The 13,093-nt window shown below is 54.0% G+C and overlaps 3 protein-coding genes across 3 annotated transcripts; 2 read left to right on the forward strand and 1 right to left on the reverse strand.

Moving 5' to 3' along the window:
- Positions 1-2,817: 2,817 nt before the first annotated feature.
- MYCGRDRAFT_97805 (uncharacterized protein) lies at positions 2,818-4,872 on the forward strand (the record flags this gene model as incomplete). The annotated part of the gene is made up of 1 exon (XM_003847102.1): positions 2,818-4,872. One exon carries the CDS (start codon positions 2,818-2,820, stop codon positions 4,870-4,872), a length of 2,055 nt encoding a protein of 684 aa, XP_003847150.1.
- A 2,521-nt stretch (positions 4,873-7,393) lies between these two features.
- MYCGRDRAFT_97806 (uncharacterized protein) lies at positions 7,394-8,582 on the reverse strand (the record flags this gene model as incomplete). The annotated part of the gene is made up of 4 exons (XM_003847151.1): positions 7,394-7,597; positions 7,816-8,126; positions 8,177-8,360; positions 8,520-8,582. 4 exons carry the CDS (start codon positions 8,580-8,582, stop codon positions 7,394-7,396), a joined length of 762 nt encoding a protein of 253 aa, XP_003847199.1.
- Positions 8,583-9,681: 1,099 nt separating this feature from the next.
- On the forward strand, positions 9,682-10,146 carry MYCGRDRAFT_97807 (uncharacterized protein; the record flags this gene model as incomplete). The annotated part of the gene is made up of 1 exon (XM_003847103.1): positions 9,682-10,146. One exon carries the CDS (start codon positions 9,682-9,684, stop codon positions 10,144-10,146), a length of 465 nt encoding a protein of 154 aa, XP_003847151.1.
- Positions 10,147-13,093: the final 2,947 nt, after the last annotated feature.

Raw genomic sequence — 13,093 nt, forward strand, 5'->3', positions numbered from 1 at the left:
CTTTCTCCATGTCTGTCTCTTCGCCGGGCAGCTATCCGCCACCGATCACAGCGGATGACCCACCACTATGCGCCACACTTCGACGACTGCTTCTTATCCACATCATTGACATGGGGGTCAAAGTCTGGAGCTGATGAACAAATCTGCTCAACTTTTCCTGCTGTTGCCTGCTCGCCCACGGTATTCACAGCATCTGCAGCCGACGAACAAATCTACCGAGCGATCGAGCTCGCACAGGACACTCGAAATCAACACCAGCACATTCGACGCAGAGAATTCCAAGCCCAAATCACGGAGAACAGCGCGACCTCGCCGCAGAACTCGACGGTGAGCCTGGCAAGAAAACTTGAAATGCTCGACGATGACAGCTAGCACGGGAAGGGCCTCTTCTTCCAAAGATTAGAGCCTCCATCGGAATGCTCCTGGCTTCCTACGCATCACATCTCGGTCGGATTGTCATTATATCCACATCTCCACATGTTTTGACTCCCCACTGTATGGGTTGTGCTTGATCGATCGGCCATGAACACCCATGGGGCGATGCGAAGCCCGCATCATCAGCAGCGACGGATCTCCGACGGCGGAAGATCAAGCATCCCATTCCTTCTTCAGGGTTCCCACATCACACATTCGACTCCGCCCGGCTCCCACTACTCCTGCATCTCGAAGTCCTCGCACTCGTCTGCTTTAACTAGCACCAGTACCACGATGCAGAACACAAGTCCGCCCGGACACCACTGGCGATGCTACCGACAGAGACTTTTCCTTGCACGGTACTTACCAAGTGACCCGTCGGTCCAGAGCTTCGCTCTGCGCCTCTCCAACTATCCTTCGCTCGATCATCTCACGTTGAATGGCCGTGCTTCTCCTTTTATTAGCCTGAACGATACCGAGTCGTTCAACCGGACTCAACTGTTCAGCAGCGTTGAGCTGCCCGATAAATCTACAAATCTACTTCGGAGTAAAACGTTGTCTTCCCTCACTCCCACGATATCCCGAACTTCACACCGCTGTCCTGCACCTCGCTCTGTGCGTCAACAGCCGCGCCTTCTCCGCTAGAGATGGCATCGTTACGGGATAGTCGTGCTGCTGCAATGACGTCTGGCGAGCTGCACACCGAAACGCTGTTTTCCCTGACCAGCGACTTCAGCACTCGCAGTGTCGGTACCCGCGACTATACACTAGTCATCTAGGCAGGGCCCTGTCGCCGTATTATAAGCAAGACCTCCGACCACAGAGTTCTTCGCCGAGTCGAAAGAAGCCACATACATGTATCGACACCATCTCACGTGTGTTCTCCTACGTCTTGCGCATGCACTGCGTATCCTCGACCTCCTAACGACCCTTCCGCAGCCGTTCCGCCTCTGGGACCCGCCAACTAAGCTCTGCCTGGTTGTCTTCTTCTTAAATCTCCGCTCGCAGACATCACTTCTAGTGATTTGTCCCTCCCGGTACGACGAACACGAAGCTAAAGCTGAAGAGAAGCTCTGCAAAGCTGCCACGTCAATGCATACTATAGCTCACACAACACACCACCACTACCCGGAAGCCCTGAACTTTATCCCTGTATCGTTATCTGCGAGTACTCGCGGATCTGCTCCCAGGCAAAACATTTATCATGGCACCTTTTTGATTCTCGGTATTCTCATCACTCTACAGTCCACACCCTAGAAGTGCAATCGCTTCCCTAAAGCTCATCGCTGAATCTACAGCTCTCGCAGGTCTCCGTACCGATGACGAGGACGACTCCGGACACGAGCAAAGAGAACCGGTCGCAATTCCGATCACTCAAAGCATATCCGCGAGACCTCCGGTCCGGCGTGTGAAATTAGCCGCATGATAGCTTTCTCCTCCTCGACGACATGGACACCCGAGGCACTCTGCGCCACGTACCGTATCCGGCGAAGAGGAAGATAGCACGTTTGTACAGCGATCACAAGGAGGTGAAGACAATATAGACCGACCGGCGCGAAGTCTCCTTCTAGGGAGAACGGCAGGCTGACGGGGAATCGTCAGTATTAGCGATACAACCGACGAGGATGGCGAAGTGGAGGGCGGAGAGAGTGGAGCTGGTGTCTTTGGCTTGTCACCAGACAGGTAGGTCCGGTCTGCGAGGAGGCCAAGTCAACGTCACAAAGCCAAGGGGGTACAGCACCCACTCTCGCACTTTGTGATGAAAGCATCATGTAGGTTGGAATCTTCATCTCCCGAGCGTGCAACAGTGTATCCTTTAACAGCTAATCGAGGTCCAGTCACGGCGATGGCACGAGCTTAATACGGCGCTTGCGGAGCAGTTGATTCATTACAGGGTACTGCTAGCGATGCAGTTGTCCTCCTGCAGACTTCCGTCTTCGACGATTCCGAGCCAGAAATCTCAACAGACACGGAGCTGGTCTCGGTGGGCCGTGGGATAAGTGCTGCGTGATTATCATGCATCGTGAAAAAGCACCCACATCTCCATGTCTGCATAGGAGATATGCAGGATGTGGGCGGGAGGTATAAAGGAGGTGCTGAACGGCCGTTGTGGGTGCAGGCTGTGATCAAGTGGAAACGGGCGTCAACTTTTGACGCCCGTTTTTGACGCCCAATTTAATCATGCCTGAGGCAGGAGCAAAAACGAGCGTCAAAAGTTGACGCCCAATTTTGGGCGTCAAAAACGGGCGTCAAAATTTGACGCCCGTTGCAGCCGTGTTGCATCGAACCGCCCAGCACTCACCACGCTTCCGCCGGCCGCGGCCCTGCAAACATTGACACGAATGCACAACTCCTTCGCCATTCCATCTTCTTCATCCCGCGTCCTCTTTCGGGTCGGTCGTAATGGCGAAATTGCGCCGCAGTCCGAACAGCAGGCAGAATGAAACTACTGGAACACGAGATCCTGAACAGCCTTTACTTTCCGAACAAAACGAACGAAGCACAGGTGAGGATGTCAATACCGCGACGACGGGATCTATGCTACAGGTCGTGGACCTCGTCCGCGACGCTACCGAGCACTCCATGGACAAAGCTCTTCGTGCCTGGGTGGCCGTCTACCTCGAGCAGCCCGTAGCTTCGAAACCAGCTTTCGCATCAGATTTCCTCGCCTCGTATCCTACTGATCACAAAGCTCTCACCAAGGCTATCGAATACGGCCCTCGATGCGGGACACTTGTCCGCTGGTTCGGTAGGAGCAGTTGGAAGATGCAGGCGCTGGAGGTGTTCGCTATCTTTGGGACGCGGTACGAGAAGCGTCTCAAGCAAGCCAAGATGATTGCTGGCATGTGCGAGAGAGAGAGGGGAGTACAGTTGGTACTGGAGATGGAGAAGAAGAGCGTCGGGAGCTACAAGGCGGTGGTCTCGATACTTGAGAAGGAGGGTTGCCACAGAGCAGAACAGAGGGAAAAGAGGAATGGCGTGCGGAAGGGTCAGAAAAGGGAGTCGGCTACAGAACGGAGGGTGGAAGAGCAGAGCGAGCAAGACATTGGAAAGCGGAGTGATGTAGACGTTAGCGGGCACAGTGATGGAGACGACAGCGATGAAGACGATGGAGGACATATTGATGGAGACGACGGAGTGCACGTTGATGGAGCCGTGGGAGGGCACAGCGATGAAGACGTTCAAGAGCAGGACGAGGACAGCCCCGAGCGTGGGCGTGGACGTCCAGAAGACTTGGACGATCTAAGTAGCGTTGGAGGCGACGGAGGTGACGGAGGTTTGGAAACTTCAGATGATGGGATTGATGGGAACGACTACTACGGCGAATATGCGCAGGGTTTCGGTTTCGTCGGTGGCAGTAGTGAAACGCAAAGCGCGATTTTCAAGCTGTCACCTTTGGTCTTCCCGCCGGCCGACGAGAAAGCTCATCATCATGACCAACAACACCTTGCGCAACACCACTCGCGAGCTTCAAGTCTGCCTCATCTACCTCGACCATCTCTTTCGTCTCTCCCATCGTTGCCTCCATCAAGGCTGCACGTCACATCAAGGCTGCACGTCACATACATTCACGCGCAGACACAAACAACACCAGACTCGTCTCCCACCACGACCTCGCCTCACATTACCACCGGCCCTACTATCACCAGGACGATGTCTCCCACCTCCACCATCTCCGGCCCGCCCGCTCGGCCAGGCCTCCCTTTGGCAGCCCCAGCAGCTAAGCGTCAGCGCACCGGCGCTTCACCTAAAGACGATGAAGTCCTTGTCGCTCTTGCTGGACTCCTCCAAAGCACCGGAATGGAAGAGGCGTATGCCAAGATCGCAGAGCTGGACGGTGGTGGCACACAACATCTGGCCCGGAATTGGGCCTTGAAAGGCGTCATCGAAAAAATACAAGCTGGTGAATCGCCTTCCACACCATCGTGTACACACACGCCCGACGGCTTGATACGGCAGCTGGAGACCGAGATTGCACGCGATAGCGAGGTTGACGGGAAAGACCGGGAGGCAAGCGTTCCACAAATAGCCAACGGTGCGGTGCGCAGAATGAAATGTCGAGTCGCCAAGCTCGAGGCGGCGCACCAAGCGCTTCAAGTCGTCCACAAAGTACAGTTCGAGATCCAGCAAATCCTGAAACCAGATGTTATTTCAATGGACCGCGAGGAGACGAGATTGGAGCAGCATTGTCGGAACTTAAGGCAAGGACTAACAGATCACGTCGGACAAGAAGACGGCGAGGTCGCTGCGACGGTCGCTGCGACGCTTAGAGGCGCGCTGAAAGAGGGAGAAGACAAACTCGCGGCGACTCGTCAAACACGGGAGAGAAATCGTCAGCTGTGGGAATTCGTTCGCGGTCAGCGTGATGAGTACGAAGACGCTGCTCGCCGCTGCGAAGCAACACTAAGCGTGGAGACGAAGCTACTGAGAAAATTCGAAGCAGTGCACGAAGAGTGAAATGTTATTCCTCGCCTCTCTGACGACTCGGCTGAACGGGACGAAAGATTAAGATCATGAGCGGAATGATGTAGATCAGCAACTATGATAGCATCTTCCATACTCTATGCTCCTCCCCTGCTTGCTGAACCCATCATAGCTGCTATTTTTCCCTGCGAAATGACGACTGGCATGTACATTGTCACAGGTGCTGGGTTCGATGTGTAGCAGATGGGTTTTCTTTGTCCCATGCAGCAGAATCAAAAGTGAAGCTTTGACATCCGGACCACCTTTAAGGCATCCTTTGGCCTCCACCATGTTATCCTTGATCTTGAACACGGGCAATCGGTAGGAACGCCGGAGTGACCGTGACAGCGCACCGTCAGGGCATTAAGGCTCGCCAAAGTACGAACCTGCCCATTAGAGAAGTTTGACGGCATCGGCACTGGAAAAGGCCTTGGGCAACCTCGAGCACCGCGTTGCGAGCCCGACGACCAGCGAAAAACGCCGGACCTCGCGAGCAACGCCATTCGACAGCAACAAGACCGGACAAATTCAGATGCGTTGAACCTCGACTTTTTTTGGGAGAGCATGGCCCGATTGGTACAAGCAGGATTAAGGTAGTGTCTGCTTGGATTTCCAACGAGTTTGCTAGCAAATTTCCGGCATCGCCGCGCTGAAAGAGCTTGGATGGAATGATGGCTCGGTCGAGAATCGGCCAGAGAATGATGTCGGAGGTTGAAATCGATGGGTAATGAGAGTCGCAGTTCCTAATACGCTTCCTTGAGGACAACTGTGAGGTAGCCCTTGCAAATGTTTGCTGCCTGTGGGTAACTGGTCGTCAGCAACGTTAAAGTTGCCGGGTCCATTTGGTATACGGCGAGATTCGATGGCAGACCCGTCGTATAGCAGCAGCATTCTTTCAATCGTGGATCAACGAGATTGTCTACGTAAGAAGTCAGATGCAGGTGGGGCGGAGAATGTTTGTTGCAATGCCCCCGAGGTCCGAAAATACAATCATCTAGAGAGCAGAGGAGCGACGAAACTCTCTAGCAGATGGGGCATAATACGATGCCGACGCCAAGGGACTGCTACGACGCTGACAGTTAATGCGTAGAACATTTCAAAATGTGTAGCGGTGTTACTCCTCTACCGCCGACTAATCTAAGACTTAGATCTCTCTCGTTTTAGCATCTTACTCGGAAAGCCGGATTACGGAATAGGTAGACTTTCTCTCGAAGCTAAGTCCTAGACAGATAGCATAGGTAACAGATACTACGAGTCGATGTAGTTCAACCTAGGCGTTAGCTCGCACCTCGTTACGAGCCTGGTCTTCCCTACACCCTAAGCGGCCGCTCTACTTATCGAGGTCCTTCTCCTTAACTCGCGTAATATTATACTAGAGCGTACATAACGTAAGTATTTTGTATACGACGGGGTTCATCGACTATAATTAAGAATTAGAGGCGGAATGGCGACTATCGAAGAAGAGGCATAAGATGTAGTCGAGACAGACTTTTTTTTTTTTAATAGCTGAACTATAAGCGAGCAGACGTATAGGATCGAACTAGCTAGCAGCGAAACTTCTACTTGCTCGTACCCCTATAAGACTAGAGTCTATGTGCTTTTAATTAACAAAGGCGCATGAGGTCTGTGTGATCTGCCCTGCGCACCGAGAGATCCAGGGCGCTTCCGGAAAAAAGGCTGATGATCTGGGACTGTCTGTCGTCCTTCTCGCGAGGCCACCGACAGATGTGTTGTTGCTCTCCTTTTAACCGCGCTGCTTGCTCTTCAAATCAGCACTTTTATCCCAGCCTCGAAACTGACATTAATATCGGAAAGCCGTGTCGACTAGTTTAATGCCCGGCTGCAGGGCTGACTTTCAGGTCGGTGGGAGTCGAAGTCTGGTTTTGTTCCGCCTGAGAGGTTGCGGTCAGGGCGGCAGAGGTCTCGAAGACGCCTCTATCGTTTTTTTTTATTGCAATGCAGGTGTCCTCAACCTTACGGAGCATGACCATCGACGAGATCTCTGCTCAAGGAGAGGTTATTCTGCCATTCTGATGACGGGTAATCGTAGCCCTCTTTGACCAGCGCATCAATAACAGCTTTTTTCGTCGAAAGCTATCAATATGTACGACAAGGAGTACGGAGAGGACTTGAGCAAGGAGAAGTAAGACATTGGCCTTAAGGTTGCCGTTAATGCTACAACAACATTGCTACTCGAGTCTACTGTCGTAGGGTCTTACTCTCCAAGGCCTCGATCGTTGCTTTGTGGGCAGGTACTCCGGTATAAGCAGCTAGTGTTCACCTGCTCGGAGGATAGCTTTCGGCGGCCGACTTTAACCTTGCCGATTGCTCCTTCGATCGGCGGCGGCGTTCGGCGAGCAAACAGAAGAAGTCTCTTAACGGACAATGGTCGCACCGCGATGCTCGGTTCTTCGCGCGGGTTGGAGTGCCTCGATCGGTCACGATGTTGTTAGTGACCGGCATCGTAGCTTTCCAGGCGTGGATGATGCGACTGCTGTGACCTCGAAACACCCCTTTAGCGTGGTGCATTAGGATAGAACCACGCATCCTGGCCTGCTGTGGACGGGTGAGGAGAGCCGAGAGGCACCCCGGATCCCTTCATGGGCGGAGCTTGAAGTAGGTGTAAGACGCGGCTAGTCGTTTGATGTTTGTCGATGCCGAGGAGGAAGAGGAGACCGAGAGCTCCACGGGCGTGGTGATTCCGCCGTCTTCTCCTCCTCTATCAAGAGGTATAGCTTCCATAGGCGTATTTGATCTCTGCCTCGATCTCTGCCCCCATCTCTGCCTCGATCTCTGCCTCCATCTCTGCCTCCCAGTCCTTTTCCACCACGTCCCAGCAGTCCACGCCACACAGGACGAGACGCGAATAATCCCACAACCCACCAAAGCCACATCCCATCAAGCCAGAAGATGAACCCCAGACCCCATCAAACCTACGTCCCTCGCAGCCAGAACATCGACAGTACGTAGCCGCCCTGCCCGATACACGATCCATTCTCCTCCTACGTCTTGTTCGATCCCTTGCCCACTTTGGAGAGGATGGCGGTAGATTTTGACGTTGTTGAGAATATACACGTCGGTTATATCTATTCCGGTCGGATCCCTGTGGACTCTGATGCTTTGTAGCCGGAAGGTGATCGGGTTGCGGAGGAGGAGGAGGTGGACGAGGAGGTGGAGCATAGCCATCTCGATTAGGTTGATTTTGTAATGTCGATATCGATAGCAACTGAACGCGGTCTTGTCTTTTTCTACTACATGATCATTTCTCGTTTCATCCCATCTTCCCTTTCCATCGCACTCTTCTTCTTCATGCCATTCTCCTTCTCCCTCTTCGTCGATGATATTGTCGGCGCGGAAGAGGATGCATGTTTGGAAGTTTTGACTAGGAGCTGATCAACCCAGTTGGCGTAGTGCCGGAGGAGAGGTCGGAGGTGCGAGCGAGGGGTGTCGAGGGTGTTGTGGATGTAGAGGATAAAGTTTACCTATTAGATCGTATGTTAGGAGGCGCTGGGTGTTGAATCTGTTCGAGGCAAAGGACGACGATGTAGGATGATTTGTTGTAGCACAGCATACGCACCGAAATGAAGGAGACGTTGTGGCTGTGGCTGTGCTGGAATGTACGGAGCTATGCCGAGACTTACTTGGTCTATCCAGTGTGGGCCACCAAGGGCAGGCGCCTCAAGCCTGTATGCTGACAACAACATCTTGCCCGGCCCACTTCAATCAAAAGAAGATGAAATCCTCTCAGTCCGGAACGACTTTGTAGCATTTCTAACATGTCCTCGAGCATGGACCGTGTCTTCTGGCGTCCCCTGACCCCACCCGAGAGAGATCTGTGCTCGTTAAGGTTCAGTTCCTTTGAATCCGCCGAGCTTAACCAGACTTCCTCTCTCCGACCGACTTCATCTCTCCACCAGACATCATCTCTCCGCCGGACATCATCTCTCCACCAGACATCATCTCTCCGCCGGACATCATCTCTCCACCGAACATCCTCTCTCCACCGAACATCCTCTCTCCGCCGAACATCCTCTCTCCACCGAGACATCATCTCTCCACCGAAACATCCTCTCTTCACCAGAAGTCCTCTCTTCACCAGACGTCCTCTCTTCACCAGACGTCCTCTCTTCACCAGACGTCATCTCTACACCAGACATCATCTCTACACCAGACATCATCATCTCTGCACACAGACGTCCCCTCTTCACACAGACGTCATCTCGTTTCCAGCCATGACAACTTTGAGGAGGAGAAGATCGAATTTCCGTGCGGCGAAACCTGGAGGAACCTGGAACATGGGTGACCTATACGATAGGCATTTTGGAAGGGGATGGATGGGGTGTTGGACAGGAGGAATGCTTGCGGGCGCAATATTCTCCCCGTTGCAGGATCTTTTTGTCGCACCATCTTTTTGCTCGCAGCATTGTTGTTACGGGATTTCTTCTGGCACCGAAAGGAGTACTGTCGGCGCAGAATTTGCTGTTACCAACTTTCTCTCGGGACTGCACAGCACATCTCCCAAACAACAATGGCGACATATATATATGGATATGCAACATCTGACGTCCGTCCTCGACCCTTGGAATCTTCATGGACCTTTATAATTATCCCTCTCGATTCTTGCCAATTCGCCACCAAGATTCTCTCACAGATCCCACCACCAGGAAATGTCCTCTCACCCACCACCCCGCCGCCCACAGTCCCCCCCGAGAACCACCATCCACGGTTTAATCCTCTCCAACTCCTGGCCTAGCTTCTCTACCCGAGGCACCCGACCACTACTACCAACTAATCGTCCCTACTATGGCCGAACCTCCATCGCCGACAAGCCCCAATCCTCCTACAACCTTGGACGACCGAAGCGCTACTGTCCCTCCACTCCATCCTTCGGACGATAGATTCGACAGTCCGCTCGGGCCATCCTCCGCTCTCTCCCAGTCTGATGACTCGCCTTTTCCCACCTCCTCAACCTCTCGCCCAGCTTCGCCTGCGCTCGACGGCATCATCACCGCCGCGACTAGCGCCGTCCCATTCCACGTCCGAGGCAAGGACTTTTTCGATGAGATTGAATGTCGATTGGCGGCGGCCAAGGTTCGGGCGGAGGTGACCGAGGATAAGGATTTGCTGTTAGGGATTGCGGAGGAGATTGCGGTGTTGCAGGAGCAGCTTGGAGGGCGGGATGATAATAGGGAGGGTGATGGGGAGGGTCGTAGTACGGATGGTGATAGAGAGGATGATGCGGGGGTTCGAAGGAAGGACGGCGCCTAGGATCTGAAGACGTCTCTGATGCATCACACCCCCAAGAACTACCGATTCGTCCAAACCGCCGATTGCGTCGTCAAAGAGTACCCTGAACAGTTGAGCCGAAGACCCCATTCTTGCCCACGACAGAAGTGGACCGCGAATTTCCTCCATGGCGAGTCCTCGCAGCACTTAGGACACCCCGACACACCTGAACTAACCCGTGCTGTCGCAGGGACCGAGCGAGACTAAATGCGATCGTCTAGCAGTTCTAATCTAGTCCGTCAGACGCACCGCGAAAGGTCTACGCTAGATGCGCCATCGAAGGAGTGCCGAGGCGACAACGATGAATCGATCAAGGACTACACAATCTCAAGCGCGCCCAAAACTTTAGTCTTGCGAGGACTCTAGCACCGCGGAGTGACTTAACAAGGCCGGAGAGAAACGAGAAGGCGCGGATACAAAGTGGGGGGAGTCGAGAGCAGAGAGCAGAGAGCAGAGGAGTGTGGACAGGAGCCGTTGCGCGCGGGCTGGCGGACATCACCACTGCACAGGGCTGTCTGCAAGGTCTCCTGCTGCTCCGGTCTCCATCGACCCTGCACTCGGAAACTGGCATGGCAATGGAGAATGGAGACACGCTCGCGCGGCTTCCCGTGAACTGATTTCATCGCACAAACGGCACCCGTCCGCCAATCTGCGGCGTGCACCGACCGAACCATTGAATTCCCAATACAACCAGTTTATACAGGCGAGACGCTGTTAGCCCCCGACGACGTCTCTACCAATCGGCCTGTACTCGCAACGCTCTCGTCAGACCCGGCTGTCTGGTGCGACCCGTGCGTAAGGCGAACTGAACCTGCCCAATGGTATCGCTCAGCTTCAACATCGCAGGTCTGTCCAATGCCAATGCTCGTGCATAAAAAGTATTTCCTGCGTCCTCTTTCCTGTCTCAGTTCCAAACATCTGCTTTATCGGGTGGAGTCTCTTCAATCTCCAACCTGTTTTGCACCTTCTTATAGCGGCATTTCGTTAGGCAACACTCTGCGAGAGGCCGACAGTACTGCTCGAGACAGCGTTGCTGGCAGCAGGTGTTCAACTTGTCCATCGCCGTCGAGCGGAGGCTTTTGGAGTACCAGAACGATGGCCTCAGGATCCTCCCTTGCTAATCTGTTCGGCATCTTTGACACCTCCTCCTTGACTTCTTCCACAACACTGCAGCCAGTGTGTCGTTACCAGAAACCGCAGCTCCCAGCCATTTCCATCATCAACTCGACCCTTCTATTCCTTCCTCACCCTCCACTAGACCTCGCCATGTCACGCGTCGTTCCTATGGACGCTCTGCACAACCACTATAGCGGCCAGCTCGGCATGCCGGGCTCCTTACACAGCACCCGAGTCATCGCCTGCCCCGTCGTGACGTATCCCCAAGGATAAGAAGGCAAAGTTTTCGCATACAAATACCCGCTTGGTGCTCTCCGAAGCACGCGCATCAAGAACCTGTTCGAAGACTTGCACTCTCACAAGTCTCGAAAATGGGTACAGCTTCGAAGGACCATGCCACGGTCTGCATCGCGTGCGTCGCCAGGCTCATCGCCAAATTCCACCTTTTGCTCCAAGCACGAATTACAGAAGCATAAAGCGGAACTGCCCGATTGTTGTCCTCTTTGCCGCCGAAGGCGAAGATTACAACAGCATAGAGCGCACTTCCCGGATGCTGCATACGATCGCCCCGCGAACTCCTTGCTAAGCCGAAGCGTGCTCGCGAGGAGGAGATCTTGCTTAGCTGCCAGCACTACGGCGAGCTCGTCCCTCCCGCGAGGGTTTCGACCCGCAGCGATTCCACCTACTCTGGTCGCCCAGGACCTTTGACGCCACCGGCGAATCGCAAGGATGTTTCACCGTCGGTGGACGACTTTCGTCTCGGGGGACATGGTCTCGGAGGAGACGAAGGTCACGGCGGTCACGGCGAAGCGGACCTCGTTTCATTCAGCAAAATTGTCCCTATTAGCAGCAGCAGCAGCCCGCACTTCGAACCCGACTCGGTTTCTGCCACCGCCAACGACACCTTGCCCTCTAGCACCTAGGCGGACACCCCTGACCTTGCCCGACCATCGATTCTGCCATCTCCGTTCCCCGCCGCCGCTTACCTGCCCTCCTCTCCCCTCCTGCAACGACAACCCCTCGTAGTCCGCTATAATAACTCCTCCTCAGCAAACGCAGGCCGTTAAACACGACCTCCTCCTCCCGTAGCAGCAGTACATCGACAGCTACTCCTCCTCGGTGGCGTCCTCGCCTACGCCGTGCCAGGACGAACAGAAGGGTTCCGCAGTGAGGAGACGTTCCCGTCGTTCCCTTTCTTTCGATGACTTGGACGGTTTGTATAAGATTCCGGTAGATCGGTAAGAGAGGACTGGAGAGGACGGGACGGGACATAAGGATAGGAAAGAAGGGACCACAACGGTTCGCCGGCTGGAAGGAAAAAAAAGGAAAGCTATGACGGAAGTAGGTAGAGGATGGTGATTATAGTGTCAAAGTAAGCAAGCAGGTAAGCAAGCAGGTAAGAAAATGCTCACTATCGGCTCGCTGAATGCTGCTCGTTACACTCTTATCGTCGATCCGCCAACGCCGTTCCCCATCAGCCTGCCATATTCTCCATCCTTGGGCTGAGACCTACGTCCGCAGGCCAACAAGTCTTCGCCAGAACCGGCAGTTTGACCATCCTATACAGAGGAGGCGCGTACATATGCGACTTTCATCGCAGGTGGAACTGACGTCTCCTGCCAAAACGACTGTTTGGTATCCGGAGTATGGGCCAAGGTCGCTGTAATGAAGAGTATCTCGAAGACGGGATTGTCTTGCAGCCCATATCTCGGTCCGTACCTACTACTACCTTAAACGAGTCTGTCAATAGGCAGCATAGTCGACATCTCGAGCCGCGAAGACAACGGCGCGAGCATCAGAGACCACCGAGAAA

The sequence above is a fragment of the Zymoseptoria tritici genome, chromosome 17 (genome assembly GCF_000219625.1).
Source record: "Zymoseptoria tritici IPO323 chromosome 17, whole genome shotgun sequence".
NCBI classification, from domain to species: Eukaryota; Fungi; Ascomycota; class Dothideomycetes; order Mycosphaerellales; family Mycosphaerellaceae; genus Zymoseptoria; species Zymoseptoria tritici.